The following is a 23,004-nucleotide window of genomic DNA, read 5'->3' as shown; positions in this document are numbered from 1 at the left end:
ACCCCAAATTGCCATTCTTACGTTCATATGTTAAGCAGCCCTTTGCACCTGTATTCAAGAGAGTCACTGTGCAGAGAAGACTGTTGTCTCTTCCCCTGGTCGTAAACCCACACCTACTCACAAAATAGGGAAATTCACACACCCAGAACAAGGAAGAAAACTTTTATGAGAAATCAAGTCTCACTTAAAGGGAAGCAGCCGCCTGTACTCAGGCTCTACCATGCATTTATCTAAGCCCTGGTCTACACTGGGTCGGGGCGGGGCGGGGGGGGGAATTGACCTAAGATATGCAACTTCAGCTACGAGAATAGCGTAGCTGAAGTCGACGTATCTTAGGTCAACTTACCTTGGCGTCTTCACAGCACTGGGTCGACTGCCACCGCTCCCCCGTCGACTCCGCTTGCACCTCTCACGATGGATTTATCACGTCTAGACTAAAATTGACCCCCGATACATCCATCACTACCCGCTGATCCGGCGGGTAGTGTAGACATACCCTTAGGCTTCAGCCCTGCTGCTAAAAGCCGTGAACAATGCGTGGTTCACACTGGTACTTGTAGTGGCAAAACTTTTACTTTCGGGGTCAAGGGATGGGGGAGGGGGTTAACACTTCTGAAAGAAAAAAGTTTTGTCCTTCAATGCCAGCATAGACATATCCTTACAGGCAACTCAGCCTGCAGCTTCCCTGGAACAACAGTAACACTATGTGGAAGGGCGGGGTTATGCACAGAGGATTTTCCCCATAGAGCAACAGTGACGCTGGGTGACCACGGAGTAATCCACAAAACATTTCCCTCAAGGAGAAACAGTGACACCGGATGGCCACTCGGGTTAATGCACACAGCATTTATCTCATGGAGCAACAGTGACACAGGGTGGCTAATCCAGGTAATGCACAAAGCATTTCCTTCGTGGAACAACTGTGGATTACCCTGAGTGACCACCCACTGTCATTGTTGCTCCATGAGGGAAATGCTGTGTGCATTACCTAGAGTGGCCACCTGGCGTCACTAAAATATTTCCCACATGGAGCAAGAGTGAAACCAGGTGGCCAATCCAGGTAATGCACAAACCATTTCCCTCACCAAGGAAGAGAGGCAACGAGGGGCCACTTGGGTTAATGCACAACCCATTTCCCTCATGAAGCAACAGTGACACTGAGTGACCAGTTTTCAGAGTAACAGCCGTGTTAGTCTGTATTCGCAAAAAGAAAAGGAGTACTTGTGGCACCTTAGAGACTAACCAATTGATTTGAGCATAAGCTTTCGTGAGCTACAGCTCACTTCATCGGATGCATACCGTGGAAACTGGGTGACCAGTTGCACAAATGCACAAAGCATTTCCCTTATGCAACAACAGTGACAATCATAGAATATCAGGGTTGGAAGAGACCTCGGGAAGTCATCTAGTCCAACCCCCTGCTCAAAGCAGGACCTATCCCCAATTGAATCATCCCAGCCAGGGCTTTGTCAAGCCTGACCTTAAAAACTTCTAAGGAAGGAGATTCTACCACCTCCCTAGGTAACGCATTCCAGTGTTTCACCACCCTCCGAGTGAAAAAGTTTTTCCTAATATCCAACCTAAACCTCCCCCACTGCAACTTGAGACCATTACTCCTCGTTCTGTCATCTGCTACCACTGAAAACAGTCTAGATCCATGCTCTTTGGAACCCCCTTTCAGGCAGTTGAAAACAGCTATCAAATCCCCCCTCACTCATCTCTTCTGTAAACTAAACAATCCCAGTTCCCTCAGCCTCTCCTCAGAAGTCATGTGTTCCAGTCCCTTAATAATTTTTGTTGCCCTCCGCTGGACTCTCTCCAATTTTTCCACATCCTTCTTGAAGTGTGGGGCCCAAAACTGGACTCGGTACTCCAGATGAGGCCTCACCGCTGTCGAATAGAGAGGAACAATCACGTCCGTCGATCTGCTGGCAATGCCCCTGCTTATACATTCGAAAATGCCATTGGTCTTCTTGGCAACAAGGGCACACCGTTGACTCATATCCAGCTTTTCGTCCACTGTAACCCCTAGGTCCTTTTCTGCAGAACTGCTGCCTAGCCGTTCAGTCCCTAGTCTGTAGCGGTGCGTGGGATTCTTCCGTCCTAAGTGCACAACTCTGCACTTGTCCTTGTTGAACCTCATCAGATTTCTTTTGGCCCAATCCTCTAATTTGTCTAGGGCCCTCTGTATCCCTACCCTCCAGCGTATCTACCTCTCCTCCCAGTTTAGTGTCATCTGCAAACTTGCTGAGGGTGAAATCCACGCCATCCTCCAGATCATTAACGAAGATATTGAACAAAACCAGCCCCAGGACCGACCCTTGGGGCACTCCACTCGATACCGGCTGCCAACTAGACATGGAGACTTTGAGCCCGACGATCTAGCCAGCTTTCTATCCACCTTATAGTCCATTCATCCAGCCCATACGTCTTTGACTTGCTGGCAAGAAGAATACTGGGGGGGGACCGTATCAAAAGCTTTGCTAAAGTCAAGGAACAACACATCTGCCGCTTTCCCCTCATCCACAGAGCCGGTTATCTAGTCATAGAAGGCAATTAGATTAGCCAGGCATGACTTGCCCTTGGTGAATCCATGCTGACAGTTCCGGATCGCTTTCCTCTCCTCTAAGTGCTTCAGAATTGATTCCTTGAGGACCTGCTCCATGATTTTTCCAGGGACTGAGGTGAGGCTGACCGGCCTGTAGTTCCCCAGATGCTCCTTCTTCCCTTTTTTAAAGATGGGCGCTACATTAACCTTTTTCCAATCATCCGGGACCTGTTAAGGAAAAGTTAGCATATGTGACTCCATTTTGGTTTGGGGCCCATCAGTGTCTAAAAGCAAGCACATCATGCACTAGGAGGAGTGCTCCTTAGATATTGCATTCCTGTGAAAACCCTCCCTCTTTTTTCCAGCCTGTCTCGATTCCCGGTTTCTGTTCTTTGTCTGTTCCTAACTCCCTGCCTCCTGGCCTTGATGTGAGCCTCCCATCCCGATAAGAAAAGCTACTGGTGCATTGCTTTAGGACCATGTTGTGTAGTTGAAGTAATGGTCTACAATGGGCAATGTACCTAGCAGGGATAGGTAGTAGATAAGGGAAGGGTTTGTCTATTGGCTAAGGTTTCTGATGCACGAGGGCAATGTGCTTTGCTAAAAGGTATATAATCTCTGTATAACTTGCATTCGGGGTCCCCTCCTGACTAGCAGGGGGGCACCACGCTAGAGCGTAATAAACTTAGTATCTTTGGGATCTCTGCAGTTGTGGACTTTGTTCGTGTGCCTCAGCCTAGACTCGACCTGTGCGTGACCTATCGGGTATAATTCGCAGCAGTTCCTGTGCGTGACCTATTAGTTACAATCCGTAACAGGACCTCCCCCGATTGCCGTGAGTTTTCAAAGATAACGGCCAATGGCTCTGCAATCACATCCGCCATCTCCTTTGGTGCTCTCGGATGCAGCGCATCCGTCCCCACGGACTTGTGCTCGTCCAGCTTTTCTAATTGTCCCGAACCGGTTCTTTCTCTACAGAGGGCTGGTCACCTCCTCCCCAGACTGCTGCCCAGTGCAGCAGTCTGGGAGCTGACCTTGTTCATGAAGACAGAGGCAAAAAAAGCATTGAGTACATTAGCTTTTTCCACATCCTCTGTCACAGGTTGCCTCCCTCATTCAGTAAGGGGCCCACACTTTCCTTGACTTTCTTCTTGTTGCTAACATACCTGGAGAAACCCTTCTTGTTACTCTTAATATCTCCTGCTAGCTGCAACTCCAGATGTGATTTGGCCTTCCTGATTTCACTCCTGCATGCCCGAGCAATATTTTTATACTCTTCCCTGGTCATTTGTCCAATCTTCCACTTCTTGTAAGCTTCTTTTTTGTGTTTAAGATCAGCAAGGATTTCACTGTCAAGCCAAGCTGGTCGCCTGCCATATTGACTATTCTTTCTACACATCGGGATGGTTTGTTCCTGTAACCTCAATAAGGATTCTTTAAAATGCAGCCAGCTCTCCTGGACTCCTTTCCCCCTCATGTTATTCTCCCAGGGGATCCTGCCCATGAGTTCCCTGAGGTTGTCAAAGTCTGCTTTTCTGAAGTCTAGGGTCCACATTCTGCCGCTCTCCTTTCTTCCTTGTGTCAGGATCCTGAACTTGATCATCTCATGGTCACTGCCTCCCAGGTTCCCATCCACTTTTGCTTCCCCTACTAATTCTTCCCAGTTTGTGAGCAGCAGGTCAAGAAGAGCTCTGCCCCTAGTTGGTTGTTCCAGCACTTGCATCAGGAAATTGTCCCCTACGCTTCCTGGATTGTCTGTGCACCGCTGTATTGCTCTCCCAGCAGACATCAGGGTGATTGAAGTCTCCGATGAGAACCAGGGCCTCCGATCTAGTAACTTCCATTAGTGGCCGGAAGAAAGCCTCATCCACCTCATCCCCCTGGTCCAGTGGTCTATAGCAGACTCGCACCACGACACCACCCTCATTGCTCACGCTTCTAAACTTAATCCAGAGACTCTCACGTTTTTCTACAGTTTCATACTGGAGCTCTGAGCAGTCATACTGCTCTCTTACATACAATGCAACTCCCCGACCTTTTCTGCCCTGACTGTCCTTCCTGAACACTTTATATCCATCCATGACAGTACTCCAGTCACGTGAGTTATCCCACCAATGGGCGGCCTCTTGGGAGAATGCACACAGCATTTCCCTAATGGAGCAAGAGTGACACTGGGTGGCCACTTGGGGGATGCTCAAAGCATTTCCCACATTGAGAAGACTGACACCGTGTGGACACTCGGGGTAACGCACAGAGCATTTCCTTCATGGAGCAACTGTACATTACTCGAACAAAAAAACTTCAGAAACAGACTTCAAAGAGAAACAGCAGAACTAAAATTCATTTGCAAATTTAACACCATTAATTTGGGCTTGAGTAGGGACTGGCTGGCTCACTACAAAAGCAGCTTTGCCTCTCCTGGAATTGACACCTCCTCATCAATTATTGGGAGTGGACTATATCCACCCTGATCGAATTGGCCCTGTCAACACTGGTTCTCCACTTGTGAGGTAACTCCCTTCTCTTCATGTGTCACAATATATTGCCTGCATCTGTAATTTTCACTCCATGCTTCTGAAGAAGTCGTTTTTTACCCACAAAAGCTTATGCCCAGATAAATCTGTTCGTCTTTAAGGTACCACTGGACTCCTTATTGTTTTTGTGGATACAGACTAACACGGCTACCCCCTGATACTGGACACCCGGTGTCACTGTTCCTCCACGAGGGAAATGCTGTGTGCATTACCCCGAGTGGCCATTTGGTAACACAAAGTATTTCCCTCATGGAGGAACAGTGACACCAGGTGGCCAGTTGGGGTAATGCACAAACCATTTTCCTTATGAAGGGACAGTGATAATGGGTGGCCACTCTGAGTCACGCACAAAGCATTTCCCTCAGAGCAACGGTGACCTGTCAGAGTAATTCACAAAGCCTTTTTCCCACTGCGTTACAATGACATCCACTGGCCAGTTGGGGTAACTTACAGGGAGAACCCTTGAGTAGCAGCAAGCGCAGGGGTTAGAACCCAGGAGCCTGAGCTGGAGCAAGTCAGTCCAGAGTGCTGTGCATAGCCCTGGACCCTCCACATGCCCTGGGTGGTGCAACCTGGTGAGTGGAGACACAGGCCGAGGGCTACTCTCAGACCCCCTGCTCACATCCTCGACTGAATGTGGCCTGCTTCAGAGAGGAGGACTAGATTGGCATGACCAGGGAAGCTCACCCAGTGTACAGAAGGAAGATACCTGAGGACTAAGCATCTCTTGTTACAGTCAAGTTGCTCTCCACGAAGTTACCAGACTTCAGGAAGATTCCGTAGCACCTGACAACTCCTTGGAGGGCACAAAGGATTCCCCCCGCACTTATCGTGCCCCAGTTAGAAGCAGAGGTCTTTTCTCAGGGGCCCACCCTGTGACGGGTTTGACCCCCATTCTGGGATGCCACCTGATGTACTGGGATTTCTCTGAGCCTGCTGCTGCACTAGCCTGGCCTCCCTCTCCTTGTTTTGCTGACTTAGGCTCTCCAGCCTCTGGCAGCACACACACACACACACACGTAGGGACGCACCAGCTGTAGAATCGCACAGAGTCTGTCAACAGCTCTCTACGAGAAGACTCAGCTATGATATCTCCCAGCTCTCAAGTGCAGTTCCCCTCTGGAAAGTACACCCAAAATAATATTGTCTTGGGCCGTAGAGAAATCTATACAACATAAGCTCATAAATTCACCCCCTCCCTCAATGTGGAGGAAGATATGCACAACTTTTGCCCCACCCCGTTAGAAGTTGCACAAACTGGGTTTAATGAACTTGTTTTTGTTTATTATTAACTATAAGGGAAGAAGATTTTAAGTGATTGTAAGGGATAGCAAACAGAAGGCAGATTACTAAGCAAATAAAACAAACATGCAATACTAAGCCTAAGATCTTAAAGAGACTGGACTCAGGAAGTGATTTCTCACCCTAAACGTTGTTTTTAGGCAAGTTGCAGGGTTTCTGTAGCTGAGATTTCCAGTTATTTCTCTTTACAGAGCAGACTGCTGTCTTAGTCCAGACTCAGCCCTGGACTTTCCCCCTGCTCGGTTCCTTTGTCCCTTCAGGTACTTTTAGCAGTCTTTCTGCTTCGACAGGAAGGCAACGGAGAAGAGACCTGTTTGCATTACTCCCCAGCCTTAAGTAAGATTTACATAAGGCGGGAATCTTTTGTTTCCCAGTCTTGACCTCCCCCTCCTTTTAGTGGAAAATTACTAGAAGTCCAACATAGCATTTAGTACCAGGTGACAGGACCACCTGACCTAGTAGCGTCACAGCTACATCCCAGGATGCGTCTCAGGAAGGAGAGAGATTAGTGTCTTCACAGTCTTATTGTTTCTTCCTAATGGCCCATCAAGGCTGATGGCGTGTTGTCTGGTGGGTGTTTCCCAAGTATACACCCGGTTATAATTGTTACATAGTCAATATTTCCAACTTTAGATACAGAAATGATACATGCATCCAAATTGGATAATCACATGCAGTAAATTATAACCTTTCCAATGATACCGTAAAAGACTATCTCGCATAAAATATATCACTTATCTCACTGACAGTGGTGGCTGCTCCCCTCCCAAATGTATGGCTCCTGTCTCATTTCAACAAGGCTCACAGTCTCCCTGCTCTCGCTTGCTTTCCATCATACGAGTGGAGTAAACTCTGTCATTTGACTTCTTTCCCCTTGGTACCAAACCCAGCACAAGGGAGAAAAACAAAGAAGTTAGCATCTCAGACGGCAATGTGGCGTAAGCTCTTCTTCTTGCATCTAACACACCCCAGGGCTCTGCCCTCAACCCCCCTCCCATTACACCTTCAGGACTACAAGTAGAAGCACCCCAGCAATGACACCCGAAATAGTCACTCTGCACAGCAGACTCTGGTAAAAAATACCAAACCTGTGGGGAAAATGCAGAAATTGGGCTTGTTTTTCACTTAATTGGCTTGAGAGTTGCTTCTTGGCGAGTTTTTGGATGCTGGCTTGTTGCTTGTTTACCTTGCAGTTTGTTACTTCTTTTTTTTAAATTGGCTCCTGGCAAGCAAGGGCACAGGGCAAGGAGAGGCAAAGTGGGGGAGAGAATCAGGGGTGCACAGTGGGCCCACCACACTCCCAGACTGCACACCGGGGGGATCTAGTCACAGAGTGTTCGGGTTCTTACAGATTCCTTGTTTTGAAATGGGATTAGCTTGATTTTTGGTTTATTGTGAAAGTCGGGGTGCTTATTACCCCGTGAAAGATGGCAACTGTAAGTGTGATACCTTCCCCAGCCTTAAATACCAAAGAGCCCCATATTCAATAAGCAAGCACACTGCCTGTGACAAAAACAACTACAGAGGAGGAATTCCAATCACTGACTGCTTACATACAGCCAGTTATGCGGGAGGCAGAAAGGGGAGGACTGTTCATGTCTCCGTAGAAGGATGCCCAAGCTGCTCAGCTACACCTTTGCACCTTCTCCTCTGGCTGGGCTCCTGGACAATTCCTCTGCAAGAGCAGCTGCAAAAGCCAAGCATGAGCCATCAGTACACAAAGCTCTACCGGTGCTTGAAATCTTGCCCTCATCCCTGCCTCCCTCTCCAAACCCATCTACACTGGCCCCACTCGATGACCGAGTCAACACCGACTGCCACGCATGATTTTCATCTGCTCCAACTTCTCCAGGGCTCCCGAGACCTCACCTGTCGGGATGCAAACCTAGTACCCCTGCCTGCATCCTAAGAAGGGAGACAGCACAAGGAGAGGAGAGGAGACAGAGAGCTGGCAAACACATTAGAGTAGAGAGAAAGAAAGAGAAAAACCTTGGAGGAAGGCAAGCAACTCAACACATGAAGTCATCCTCCTAGATGCAACCTTCTGCTGCGGAGGACACACTGCTCCTGGCCAGAGAAATGAGCAGCCCCTGAAAATGGGGACCTTGTCTCCCTCATAACAACAGCTAGTCAGGAACCTTTCCTTACAAACCCAGCCTTAGCTAAAGGAGCGTACATACCTGGAGCCAGGTGGGCCACGAGCAGAGCAATCACCAAAACAGTCACTTATCTCAGAGTGGCAGCAGTTCTGCTCCCAGTTGGACAGCTTTTGCGTGGCATCAACAATACTCGCGGTCTTATCACTGTCACTCGCTTTCCATCGCATGAGGGCAGTAGACCCTGGCACGCGACTTCTTTTCCCTTGGTACTAAACCCAGCACAAGGGAGAAAAACAAATCAGTTACCATCTCAGTCGGCAACGTCTCGTTGGCCCTTCTTTTCCCCTCTCCTGCATGGCGGGGCTCTGCCCTCAACCCTCTTCCCATTACATCTTTAACATTACAACCAAAAAGCACCCCTTGCAATGGCACCCCACATGGTCACTCTGCACAGCAGACATGGCTCCTCCTCAGCCTTAATACCACAGAGCCCCATACCCAACAAGGAAGCGCACAGCCTGTGAAGAGTACTACAGCGAGTACAGATGAGGAGTTGAAAGCACTGACCACTTACTCACAGCCAGTTAAGCGGGAGGCAGAAAGTGGAGGACTGTTCACATCTGCTGAGAACAATGTCCAAGCTGCTCAGGTCCATCTCTGCCACTTTCTCCTCTGGCTAGGGCTCCTCAGCAATTCCTCTGCAAGAGCAGCAGCAGAAGCCATCGCTACACAAAGCTCTATTGGTGCCTGAGATCTTCCCCTCATTTCTGCCTCCCTCTTCCATTCCATCTACATTGGCCCCACTTGATGAACAGAGACCAAGTTAATACCGACAGTCACTGCTCCACTCTCGCACGCACTGCCCTGCATGATTATCATCCACTCCTACTTCTTCATGGCTCCCGAGACACAGCCTGTGGGGATGCACACCTAACATGCCTCCCAGTATCCTATGAAGGGAGAGGCACTAGGAAAGGTAAGGACAGAAAGGTGGGGTGTGTGTTTGTGTTGGCCAACATACTAGAGAAGAGAGAGAGACAGAGAGAAAAAACATGGAAGGAAGGCAAGTGACTCACCACCTGGAGTCATCCTCCTGGATTGAACCTTCTGCTGCAGAGGACACACCGCTCCTGGTGTTAAGGAAAAGTTAGCATATGTGACTCCATTTTGGTTTGGGGCCCACCATTGTCTAAAAGCAAAAACTTCATGCACCAGGAGGAGTGTTTCTTAGATACTGCATTCCTGTGAAAATCCTCCCCCCGTTGTCTCCAGCCTGTCTCGACTCCTGGTTTCTGTTCTTTCTCTATTCCTAACTCCCTGCCTCCTGGCCTTGATGTGGGCCTCCCATTCTGATAAGAAAAGTTACTGCTGCATTGCTTTAGGACCATGTTGTGTAGTTGAAGTAATGGTCTAGCACGGGGAATGTACCTAGCAGGGATAGGTGGTAGATAAGGGAAGGGTTTGTCTATTGGCTAAGGTTTCCGATGCACTAGGGCAACGTGCTTTGCAAAAAGGTATATAATCTCTGTATAACCTGCATGCGGGGTCCCCTGCTGATTAGCAGGGGGGCACCGCGCTCGAGCGTAATAAACTTAGTATTTTTGGGAATTCTGCAGTTGTGAACTTTGTTTGTGTGCCTCAGCCTATACTCGAACTGTGCGTGACCTATCAGGTATAATTCGCGGCAGTTTGTGTGCATGACCTGTCAGGTATAATTTGTAACACTGGCCAGAGAAATGACCAGCCCCTGAAAATGGGGACCTTATCTCCCTCGTAACCACAGCTAGTCAAGAACATCTTCTTACAAACCCAGCCCCAGCTAAAGGGGCGTCCCTACCAGGAGCGAGGTGGGCCGTGAGCAAAGCAATCACCAAAATAGACACTTACCTCACTGAGGGTGGCAGCTCTTCCGCTCCCAGTTGGACAACTTTTCCGTGGCATCAACAACGCTCACGATCTTGTCGCTCTCTTTCCGTCGCATGAGGGCAGTAGACTCCGACGCTTGTCTTCTTTTCTTTTGGGACTAAACCCAGCAGAAGAGGGAACAAAAAAAAATTAGCATCTCCATCTGCAATGTCGCGTTGTCTCTTCATTTCATATCTCCCGTATCCCAGGGCTCCGCCCTTAACTCATCTCCCATTACTACTTTACAACTAGAAAAGGAGGACTTGTGGCACCTTAGAGACTAACCAATTTATTAGAGCATAAGCTTTCGTGAGCTACAGCTCACTTCCTCAGATGCATATCGTGGAAACTGCAGCAGGCTTTATATATACACAGAGAATATGAAACAATACCTATTCCCACTTTACAACTTTACAACTGCAACTGGAAGATACCCATTGTAACGGCACCCAAAATAGTCACTTTGCTCAGGAGACTCTTGTCCCTTCCCCAGCCTTAATCCCAGAGACTCGTAGCCAACGAGGAAGCACACGGCCTGTGAGGAAAACTACAGTGAGTACAGATGACGAATTCAAAGCACTGACTTCTTACTCACAGCCAGTTAAGCAGAAGGCAGAAACATGAGGACTATTCATGTCTCCTTAGAAGGATGGTCAGGTCCACTTCTGCCAGCGTCTCCTCCGACTAGGGCTTCTCAACGATTCCTCTGCAAACTAATAAAGCCAAGCAAGAAACCATCACTACACAGAGCTCTCTCGGTGTGTTTAATCTTGCCCTCATCCCTGCCTCCCTCTCCCATCTCTGCTTGGGACTGTGTTCCAGTCGTCCAATAAACTTTCTGTTTTACTGGCTGGCTGAGAGTCACGGTGAATCGCAGGAAGTGGGGGTGCAGGGCCCTGACTTCGCCACACTCCATGACACACTGCCACCAGGGCAAGAAGCTCACACAACTTTGACCTTCTTGGGTCTGACTTCGAAGCATTCAGCATCCCCTTCCACACCGTGGGCTTCCCGCAGCAAGTCTGCCCGGACGGGGCTTCTGGGGAAGCCAGAGGGCCCTGCCCCCCAGCCAGCATGACTCTCAGCCAACCAGTAAAACAAAAGGTGTATTATTCGACAGGAACACGGTGTAGAACAGAACTCATTAGCACAGAAATCAGTGACTTTCGGCCAAGTCCACCTTAGGGAGTCATGGGCCAGATGCCCTGAACTCCCCCTCTTCGGGTCCCCCCAAGCAGACTGCCAGCTTCCAGCGACCCAAAGTCAGACACCTCCATTGCTCCTCCTCCTTGTCTTTGTCTCGTTTCCTGGGCAAAGAGTCACCTGGTTGCATCCCATTTGTTACAAATTACACCCGATTGGTCACGCACACTCCAAGTCTAGGCTGAGGCACACGAACAAAGTCCACAACTGCAGAAAGAAAAGGAGTACTTGTGGCACCTTAGAGACTAACCAATTTATTTGAGCATGAGCTTTCGTGAATTACAGCTCACTTCATCGGATGCATACTGTGGAAACTGCAGAAGACATTATATACACAGAGACCATGAAACAATACCTCCTCCCACCCCACACTCCTGCTGGTAATAGCTTATCTAAAGTGATCATCAAGTTGGGCCATTTCCAGCACAAATCCAGGTTTTCTCACCCTCCTGCTATTACCAGCAGGAGAGTGAGTTGGGGGGGGGGGGGGGCAGAGGGTGAGAAAACCTGGATTTGTGCTGGAAATGGCCCAACTTGATGATCACTTTAGATAAGCTATTACCAGCAGGAGAGTGGGGTGGGAGGAGGTATTGTTTCATGGTCTCTGTGTATATAATGTCTTCTGCAGTTTCCACAGTATGCATCCGATGAAGTGAGCTGTAGCTCACGAAAGCTCATGCTCAAATAAATTGGTTAGTCTTTAAGTGCCACAAGTACTCCTTTTCTTTTTGCGAATACAGACCAACACGGCTGTTACTCTGAAATCTGTCACAACTGCAGAGTTCCCAAAGATACTAAGTTTATTATGCTCGAGCGTGGTGCCCCCCTGCTAATCAGGAGGGGACCCCGAATGCAGGTTATACAGAGATTATATACCTTTTAGCAAAGCACGTTGCCCTAGTGCATCGGAAACCTTAGCCAATAGACAAACCCTTCCCTTATCTACCACCCATACATGCTAGGTACATTCCCCGTGCTAGATCATTACTTCAACTACACAACATGGTTCTAAAGCAATGCACCAGTAGCCTTTCTTATCGGGATGGGAGGCTCGCATCAAGGCCAGGAGGCAGGGAGTTAGGAACAGACAAAGAACAGAAACCGGGATTCGAGATGGGCTGGAAACAAGGGGGCAGGTTTCAAAGGAATGCAGTATCTAAGGAACACTCCTCCTGGTGCATGATGTGTTTACTTTTAGACAATGGTGGGCCCCAAACCAAAATGGAGTCACATACACACATATGCTAACTTTTCCTTAACACATTCCTGGGTCTCCGGTTACGAAAGGCACCGTGTGACGGGTTCAGTCACAGAGACCCCCATGGGACTGTCACCCGATGTGCTGAAAATACCTCTGAACCTGTTTTACCTGCCAGCTTGTGACTTCCAGAACCCTGTCTTGTTGAGCCAGACACACTAACCTGCTGCAACACAGACTCAGGGTCTGAACCACGCCCCCAAAGCTGCAGACTTTAAGTGAAAACAGCTCAGCAGCTTACTTGTCTCCAGCACCCAGATACCAAGTTCCCAATAGGATCCAAAACCCAAATAAATCTGTTTTACTCTGTATTAAGCTTATATAGAGTAAATTCATAAATTGTCCACCCTCTGTAACACTGATAAAGAGATATGCACCGCTGTTTGCTCCCTTTGGTATTAATCACTTACTCTAGATTTATTAATAAAGAAAAGTGATTTTATTAAGTATAAAAAGTAGGATTTAAGTGGTTTCAAGTAATAACACACAGAACAAAGTAAGTCACCCAGCAAAATAAAGCAAAAACACGCAAGTCTAAACCTAATACATTAAAAAAAAGGATTACAGGTAATATCTCACCCTCAGGGATGTTCCAATAAGCTTCTTTCACAGATTAGACTCCTTCCTAGTCTGGGCCCGATCCTTTCCCCAGGTAGTGTTAGTTCCAGCAGACATCTCAGGTGGTAAGCAGGGGATTTCTCATGACTAGCCCCCTTTGTCCTGCTCCACCCCCTTCTATAGCTTTGGCACAAGGCAGGAATCTTTTGTCTCTCTGGGTCCCCACCCTTCCTTCTAAATGGAAAAGTACCAGATTTAAGATGGATTTCATTATCAGGTGACATGGTCACATGTCACGGTAAGACCCCTAGTCTCCATTCCCCATGGGCTGGCCCACATGTACACAAGAAGGCTTTCAAGAAACTAAGGCCATTTACAACTGATTGTTTCTGGAGCACCCTTAATGGCCTCTACTTCATATGTTTACATCAGTGAAACAATTTTATAGCTAATTCTCCTAACTCCAGATATAGAAATAATACATACAAACAAATAGGATGAACACACTTAGTAGATTACAAGCTTTCTAATGACACGATACAAGGGGTATTTAGCGTGAAGCATATTCCAGTTATGTCATAAGCATATTTCCATAAAGCATATGGAGTGCAACGTCACACACCGGGCATGCAGGCAGCCTCACCAGCCCCAGAGGTCTCAGCCAAAGTCACACATCCCTATTCCCACCACCGAGGTATTGGTGCAGCACACAGGGAAACTGAGGCACACGCCGTACTCATGAAAAACAGTAAGACTCACTTAAAACATAACAAGGAAAAATCCCCACTTTCTCACACCCTCTATCCCTGCTCCTTCTCTGTTATATTTACATGGAAAAAATGGTAAAAAGCCCAACTGCTATTCAGCAGAATCCAGTGCAACGTGGCAACAACTGGGAATGAGGCAATCTGTCCCTAGTGGGGGAACCTGGTGACTAACAATCACTTTGAAGAGGGAGAAAAAATTATAAATGTGATGCTCCAAATTTGGTTAGACTAGAAAAAGTGACGGAGCTTGTGTCCAGTGGTAAGGAAATTTGCTACGTTACCCTGGACGCTATATGGGCTATTTTCTTTCTTGAAAAAATAGTTGTGTTTTTATATCAGGATCGCGAACTCCATGGAAAACCCTAGTGGTGTCAAGGCCCAGATAGATTTAACCTCCATGTACCTAGTAGAGATCACTCCTGGTTCCCCCACCTGGGACTGATGGGCATTCCTGTTGGAGGGACGCACATTTCCATGACAGAGGACGAAGGAGTTGATGAAAAACACTGTGGGCTTCACTCCAAGGAAGGGTGAGCTGCAAAAGGGAAAAGCTGACAACTCACCTAAAGGAGCTGAGATGCCACAAATGCTGCCTTAAAGTGCACTACTTGGGAATTAGGAAAAAACAATGTTTTCTGAACCCGAGAAAAGATTTTCATGGTGTTTATCTCCCTTGCAGCTTCTCTGGTGATAAATAAGAGAAGAGTTGTGATGGAAGAATTTTCCACATTCACAGCATTCATGGGGTTTCTCTCCTGTGCAGCTCCTCTGATGTGTAATAAGGCCTGAGCTCCGAGCGAAAGTTTTCCCGCATTCACAGGGTTTCTCTCCTGTGTGGCTCCTCTGATGCGTAATAAGGTTTGAGCTCTGAGTGAAGGTTTTCCCACACTCACAGCATTCATAGGGTTTCTCCTCTGTGTGGATTCTCTGATGATGAATAAGGGTTGAGCACTCAGTGAAAGTTTTCCCACACTCACAGCATTTATAGGAAAGGAGGACTTGTGGCACCTTAGAGACTAACCAATTTATTAGAGCATGAGCTTTCGTGAGCTACAGCTCACTTCATCGGATGCATATCGTGGAAACTGCAGAAGACATTATATACACACTAAAAAGAAAAGGAGGACTTGTGGCACCTTAGAGACTAACCAATTTATTAGAGCATAAGCTTTCGTGAGCTACAGCTCACTTCCTCAGATGCATATCGTGGAAACTGCAGCAGGCTTTATATATACACAGAGAATATGAAACAATACCTATTCCCACCCCACTGTCCTGCTGGTAATAGCTTATCTAAAGTGATTTCCAGCACAAATCCAGGTTTTCTCACCCTCCACCCCCCCACACAAATTCACTCTCCTGCTGGTGATAGCCCATCCAAAGTGACAACTCTTTACACAATGTGCATGACAATCAAGCTGGGCTATTTCCTGCATAAATCCAGGTTCTCACATCCCCCCACCCCCATACACACACAAACTCACTCTCCTGCTGGTAATAGCTCATCCAAACTGACCACTCTTCAAGTTAAAATCCAAGTTAAACCAGAACATCTGGGGGGGGGGGGGTAGGAAAAAACAAGAGGAAACAGGCTACCTTGCATAATGACTTAGCCACTCCAAGTCTCTATTTAAGCCTAAATTAATAGTATCCAATTTGCAAATGAATTCCAATTCAGCAGTTTCTCGCTGGAGTCTGGATTTGAAGTTTTTTTGTTTTAAGATAGCGACCTTCATGTCTGTGATCGCGTGACCAGAGAGATTGAAGTGTTCTCCGACTGGTTTATTTACAATTCTTGTAACATTCATAAACCAGTCGGAGAACACTTCAATCTCTCTGGTCACGCGATCACAGACATGAAGGTCGCTATCTTAAAACAAAAAAACTTCAAATCCAGACTCCAGCGAGAAACTGCTGAATTGGAATTCATTTGCAAATTGGATACTATTAATTTAGGCTTAAATAGAGACTTGGAGTGGCTAAGTCATTATGCAAGGTAACCTGTTTCCTCTTGTTTTTTCCTACCCCCCCCCCCAGATGTTCTGGTTTAACTTGGATTTTAACTTGAAGAGTGGTCAGTTTGGATGAGCTATTACCAGCAGGAGAGTGAGTTTGTGTGTGTATGGGGGTGGGGGGATGTGAGAACCTGGATTTATGCAGGAAATAGCCCAGCTTGATTGTCATGCACATTGTGTAAAGAGTTGTCACTTTGGATGGGCTATCACCAGCAGGAGAGTGAATTTGTGTGGGGGGGTGGAGGGTGAGAAAACCTGGATTTGTGCTGGAAATCACTTTAGATAAGCTATTACCAGCAGGACAGTGGGGTGGGAATAGGTATTGTTTCATATTCTCTGTGTATATATAAAGCCTGCTGCAGTTTCCACGATATGCATCTGAGGAAGTGAGCTGTAGCTCACGAAAGCTTATGCTCTAATAAATTGGTTAGTCTCTAAGGTGCCACAAGTCCTCCTTTTCTTTTTAGTGTGTATATAATGTCTTCTGCAGTTTCCACGATATGCATCCGATGAAGTGAGCTGTAGCTCACGAAAGCTCATGCTCTAATAAATTGGTTAGTCTCTAAGGTGCCACAAGTCCTCCTTTTCTTTTTGCGAATACAGACTAACACGGCTGCTACTCTGAAACCAGCATTTATAGGGTTTCTCTCCTGTGTGGATCCTCTGATGTTTTATAAGGGCTAAATGCCAAGAGAAGGTTTTCTCACACTCAAAGCATTTACAGGGTTTCTCCCCTGTGTGACTCCTCTGATGTGCAATAAGATGTGAGTGCTGAGTGAAGGTTTTCCCGCACTCGCAGCACTCATAGGGGCGCTGGCCTTTGTGGATTCTCTGATGGCAAATAAGGTGTGAGCGCTCAGCGAAGGTTTTCCCGCACTCACAGCATCCATAGGGTTTCTCCCGTGTGGATCCTCTGAGTGCGAATAAGGTGTGAGCACTCAGTGAACATTTTCCCACACTCACAGCATTCATAGGCTTTTGCCCTTGTGTGGATCCTCTGATGTTTTATAAGGGCTGAGTGCCAAAAGGTTTCCCACACTCACAGCATTCATGGGGTTTCTTCCCTGTGTGGATCCTCTGATAGCAAATGCTGAGTGAAGGTTTTCCCGCACTCACAGCATCCATAGGGTCTCACTCTGGTGTGGATTCTCTGGTGGGTAATGAGGTGTGAGCGCATCCTGAACTTTTTCCCACACTCAAAGCCCGTGTTATTTCTCTCTCCTGTCAGGATTCTCTGCTGGGCTGTGATTTCCTTGAGGCCTTTGTGAGTTCCCCGATAATTAACAGATATTCCAACTTTCTGCACTGGCTGGTTTCCCTGCCGCTTCTCTGGCCTGTGCTGCCCCTGAGAGCCTTTTCCCTGCTCACAACTCCTGGACACACTCCCTTTGCATCCTTGCAACAACGCCCCATGTGGTTCCACTTGCTCATCTTCCTGCTGAGGATTCTGCTCCACGGTCTCTCTCACCATCCCATCACTTCCTGGGACAGAGAAAGAAAAACCTTAGAAACCAGAGGGGAAAGGGGAGAAGAAACCAAGAGAATAGCTGAAGATGGAAAAAAATCAGAGACTGAATTTCCCCCAACTCTTCCCCAAAGGGGCGAGAGGAGGGGATCAATTCTGCATCCAGCTCCCATCCAAACACTCAGGGAGATGGCAGTTTGGGGAGGGAACTACTGCCAGGAGTTAGTCAAGATGGGTACCAGAGTAGCAGCCGTGTTAGTCTCTAAGGTGCCACATGTACTCGTTTTCTTTTTTCAGGATGGGTAGGAAGCCATAAACAGTATTTGCCCAGAGGATATGACACCTGCTGGGGACCATCCTGAACCCAGAAACCTCACAAGGTCTTTGCTGGGAATCCCAGCTGTCTCCTTAAATGATCCCTCACCCATGCAGCTGCCTCTCAGGATCTCTCTTTCCTCTGAGCCCTGGAGATCTGGGGCCCACGGCTCTTCCCCTCGTTCCAGCTGGGAGATGACATCGGGTTTGGAAACTGGAAACCCTGCTTAGGGGAAAGAAGACCAGTGAGATCAGGTAACAAGAAAAGAAGAAATTACACAACTTGTGTATTAACGATGGTTCTCGTTAGGATATAGATATTCAGACCTGTCTGCAAAGGCCTGTACTTTAAGAATTTAGGTGTATTCTTATCACTTGGCTAGTTAGAGGTATAAAAGAAAGAATTAAAATCACTGTCCGCCAGTGTAAGGTCCTTCTCTTAGTGTGACAGTCTGAGTCCCTGTTCTTAGGCTAAGACCTTTGACGAAGCAACAGAGGCAGCCATAAGCTGGGAAGTGACCGGTCACATCCTCACATTCCAAACTAGTCACATTGAAATAAGGTGCTATTGGGCTGTTAGGAATACACTCCTGTCCTGATAGTGCCTATCATCTCCAGAGAAAGGGAAGTGCCTAGAAGATGTGAAACGAAACTTAGTTTGATAGCATCCTGTCTGGCAAGAACTCACTTATCAATAGCTGGGGTGTGAAATCCTGACTTCTGTATTGTTTTGTCATTATAGTTCCCACTTCGCTGTTGTTTGTCTGTATAATCTCTGTCTGGTTCTGTGATTGTTTCTGTCTGCTGTATACTTAATTTTGCTGGGTGTAAACTAATTAAGGTGGTGGGATATAATTGGTTACATAATCATGTTACAATATGTTAGGATTGGTTAGTTAAATTTCAGGAAAATGATTGGTTAACGTATAGCTAAGCAGAACTCAAGTTTTACTATATAGTCTGCAGTCAATCAGGAAGTGAGTGGGTGGGTGTGGGGAGGGGAAATGGGAACAGGGAATGGGGCTGGGGAAATTGGAATCATGTTTGGCTAAGGGCAGGAATGGGAACAAGGACACAGGTGTAAGGCTCTGTGGTGTCAGAGCTGGGAAGGGGGACACTAAGGAACGAAACTGGAATCATGCTTGCTGGAAGTTCACCCCAATAAACATCAAAAGCACCTTTGGACATTGTTGCTCTCTGTTCATGTGAGAAGGACCAGGGCAGTAAGTGGGTGAAGGAATAAGCCCCCTAACAGTTCTTTGAGATGTGTCTCCCTATGGGTGCTCCACTGTAGGTGCTAGCCATTAAAAATAGCTGTGTAGACTGGTGGCTTTCCACACTACTGTGCCCCTTTCAGGAGTCTGATTTGTCTTGCGTACCTCTGAGTTACGCCCCATTTAAAAACTACTTGCTTATAAAATCAGACATAAAAATAACAAAGCGTCACCTATCAGGGGGTAGCCGTCTTAGTCTGTATCCACAAAAACAACAAGGAGTCCGGTGGCACCTTAAAGACTAACAGATTTATTTGGGCATAGAATTCAAGGTAACATTTACAAATTGGAGAAGTAAGCTGAATGAGTGAGATGAAATTCAATAAAGACGAGTGCAAAGTACTAGACTTAGGTAAGGAAAACCAAATGCACAACAACCAAGTGGGGAATAGCTGGTTACGAGGTAGTACTACTGAAAACGATCGGGAGTTATAGTGGATCACAAATTGAATTTGAGTCAACCGCGTGACTCAATTGTGAAAAAAAAGTAATTAAGCACTGGAATAGATTAGCAAGAGAGGTGATGGACTCCCCATCATTCGAGGTTTTCAAAGACAGGTTGGACAAACTCCTCAGTGCTGGGGGCTGGACTAGATGCCCTCTCATGGCTCATTCCAGCCCTACCGTTCTACGATTCTACGCTGGGGAAACGTTTGGTCACTTGATTACAGCACTGACCGGCCCCTCCCACTAGCACTAAACCAGCGAGACATTTTGAAACCCTCCCAGTAACAAAGTCTGGGAACCGAATGGGAGAGAAGAGCAGAACAAAAGGAGTGACATTGCGGGATTCCCCGACATTGTCCCCAAGGCAGCACAGCAACAGTTTCCCATCCCCTCCTCCACCCCTGGCTCCGGGAGTCTCTGTCCGCGCGGCTGCCCCCGGGGGTCTCTCCGTCAATCAGCGAGCGGGTCGCCCTCACGCAAACCGTTAACCGCCTCCACCCGTCATTGGGACAACGTTATTTCCGGCCTGAGGTGCGTCAGGAACTACATCTCCCAGCCTGCCCTGGGGCACTGCCGAATTCTCGGGCCCAGCCCGTACAGATCCCCCCGTTCATACAGACCGCCCCGCCTGGCCTGTCAAACACGGTGACACCGGGTCGGGCCCCCGCGCGCGCTAGTTTAGCTGGGAGTGAGCATGCGCCTTGAGCACGGATGGCGCATGCTCAGTAGTAGCTGCTGAAGCCGCTGCGCCCTCGCTCTGTCCTGACTTGGCCCGAAACTCCCCTGCGCTGGCTGGGGGGAAAGGGGGGTCGTAGTCTGACTGTGCGGGGTGTGGGGGGGTCAAATAGCTGGAAGTGGGGACAGGGGAGCGGCCAAATCCGGGCTCGGAAAGCGGAGGCTAAGCGGGGCTGGGGGGGTCTTTTTTTATCCCCCCGCACCGACAGCCCAGCCCCCGTGTTGAGTGTCGTGCTGTGTGTGTGTTCTGTGTCATCTAGCGTGTGTGTGATGTGTTGTGTGTCATTGTGTGTGTGTCTGTGTAGTGTGTTCTGTGTGTTATGTTTTGTGTGACGTGTTGTCTATTGTGTGTCATCTAGCATGTGTGTGATGTGTTGTGTATCCTCTTGTGCTTGTGTTGTGCGTCGTCTAGCGTTTGTGTGACGTGCTGTGTGTTGTCTGTGTGTGTCTGTGTGGGGTGTTGTGTGTGTGATCTTTTGTGTGTTGTCTTATGTCTGTGTGACGTACCATTTTGTGTATCGTGTGACGTGTTGTGTGGGGGTGTGACGTGTTGTGTGGGTCATCTTGTGTGTGTTGATGGCGTGTGTTTTGTGTCTGATGTTATTTGTGTCATGTGTGTGTTGTGTTGTGTGTCATCTTCTGTGTGTAGTCTTGTGTGTATGTGATGTGTTGTGTGTGCATATCGGTGTCGTGTGTCATCTTTTGTGTGTGTGGCGTGTTGTGTGTGTGTGACAGTGTAATTTTGTGTGCATGACGTGTGGTTGGTCGTGTTCTATGTGCGTGTCGGAGTTGTCTGTTGTGTGTGTGATGTTTTGTGTGTTGTATTGTGTGTGTTGTCGTGTATTGTCTTGTGTGCCTTTTGTGTGTGTGTCTGACGTGTTGCGTGCAGTGTTGTGTGTGGGGGACGTGTTGTGTGCCATCTCGAGTGTCGTGTGGAGTGTGTGTGTGTCATGTTGTCCGTGTGTTGTGTGTCATCTCAAGTGTGTGTGTGTCGTGTTGTCCATGTGTTGTGTGCCATCTTGAATGTCGTGTGGAGTGTGTGTGTGTCATGTTGTCCGTGTGTTGTGTGTCATCTCAAGTGTGTGTGTGTCGTGTTGTCCATGTGTTGTGTGCCATCTTGAATGTCGTGTGGAGTGTGTGTGTCATGTTGTCCGTGTCTTGCATATATGTGTGACGTGTTGTGTGTCATGGTGTGTGTGAGTCTGTGTGGTGCGTGTGTGTGTGTGTGGTCTCTTGTGTCGTGTCCTGTTGTGTGTGTGTGTGACGTGTGTCGTGTCGTGTGTGTGTGTGGTCTCGTGTGTCGTGTCCTCTTGAGTGTGTGTGAGAGAGACGTGGTGTGTCATGTTGTGTGTGTGTCTGTCAGTGTCGTGTGAGTGTTGTGTTGTGTGAGCGTCAGTGTCGTGTGACATGTCTGAGCATCAGTGTCGTGTGAGTGTTGTGTTGTGTGAGCGTCAGTGTCGTGTGACATGTCTGAGCATCAGTGTCGTGTGAGTGTTGTGTTGTGTGAGCGTCAGTGTCGTGTGACATGTCTGAGCATCAGTGTCGTGTGAGTGTTGTGTGTTTCCTTCAGTGCTGTGTGTCGTGTCGTTTGTGTGTGGCGGTGTCGTGTGTGTGTTGTGTGTTTCCTTCAGTGCTGTGTGTCGTGTCGTTTGTGTGTGGCGGTGTCGTGTGTGTGTTGTGTGTTTCCTTCAGTGCTGTGTGTCGTGTCGTTTGTGTGTGTCGGTGTCGTGTGTGTGTTGTGTGTTTCCTTCAGTGCTGTGTGTCGTGTCGTTTGTGTGTGTCGGTGTCGTGTGTGTGTTGTGTGTTTCCTTCAGTGCTGTGTGTCGTATTGTTTGTGTGTCGGTGTCGTGTGTGTGTTGTGTGTTTTCTTCAGTGCTGTGTGTCGTATTGTTTGTGTGTCGGTGTCGTGTGTGTGTTGTGTGTTTCCTTCAGTGCTGTGTGTCGTATTGTTTGTGTGTCGGTGTCGGGTGTGTTTGTGAGACGTGTTTGTGTATGTTGGTGTTATGTGTCGTGTTGTCTCAGTGTGATGTGTGTGTGATGTTCTGTGTGTGTGTGTGTGTGTTGTCTTCAGTGGCCACACAGGATAACACACAAAGCATTTCCCTCATGGAGCAACAGTGACACCAGGTGGCAACTCAGGGTAATGAACAAAACGTTTTCCCTCATGGAGCAAGAGTGACACTGGGTGGCCACTCTAGGTAATGCACCAACAATTTCCCTTACGGTGCAACAGTGACACTGGGTGGCAAGTCAGGGTAATGCACCAAGAATTTCCCTAACGGAGCAACAGTGACACTGGGTGGCCACTCTAGACAATGCACCAACAATTTCCCTCACGGAGCAACAGTGACACTCGGTGGCCACTCAGGTTAATGCACCAAGAATTTCCCTCACGGTGCAACAGTGACACTGGGTGGCCACTCTAGGTAATGCACCAAGAATTTCCCGCACTGAGCAACAGTGACACTGGGTGGCCACTCTAGGTAACGCACCAATAATATCCCTCACGGAGCAACAGTGACACTGGGTGGCCACTCTAGGTAATGCACCAATAATTTCCCTCACGGAGCAAGAGTGAC

General features: G+C 47.9%; 1 protein-coding gene across 27 annotated transcripts in view; it reads right to left on the bottom strand.

Moving 5' to 3' along the window:
* The window catches only part of LOC311512926 (zinc finger protein 2-like), a 113,147-nt gene that overhangs the window by 32,978 nt on the left and 57,165 nt on the right, over window positions 1–23,004 (bottom strand). For 19 of the 27 annotated variants that reach the window (XR_014709599.1, XR_014709600.1, XR_014709601.1 and 16 more), the window contains 2 exons: window positions 18,079–18,192; window positions 16,620–17,667 (listed from right to left, as the gene is read on the bottom strand). Coding sequence is in view for 8 of the 27 variants with exons in the window: in XM_084614379.1 (XP_084470505.1) it covers window positions 17,238–17,667; window positions 18,079–18,192 (544 nt within the window). In the remaining 19 variants the exon portion in view is untranslated. Of the gene's footprint in view, window positions 1–346; window positions 2,777–6,506; window positions 8,753–9,057; window positions 9,182–9,559; window positions 9,614–10,370; window positions 10,507–10,983; window positions 11,102–16,619; window positions 17,672–18,078; window positions 18,193–23,004 lie in introns of those variants that run through there. The other 8 variants (XR_014709605.1, XR_014709606.1, XR_014709607.1 and 5 more) reach the window with 4 other exon arrangements.

This window comes from Lepidochelys olivacea (assembly GCF_965140295.1).
Source record: "Lepidochelys olivacea isolate rLepOli2 genome assembly, chromosome: 25".
Taxonomy (NCBI): domain Eukaryota; kingdom Metazoa; phylum Chordata; order Testudines; family Cheloniidae; genus Lepidochelys; species Lepidochelys olivacea.
The sequence above is the reverse complement of the archived record's forward strand: the minus strand, read 5'-3'. Positions and strand labels throughout refer to the sequence as shown.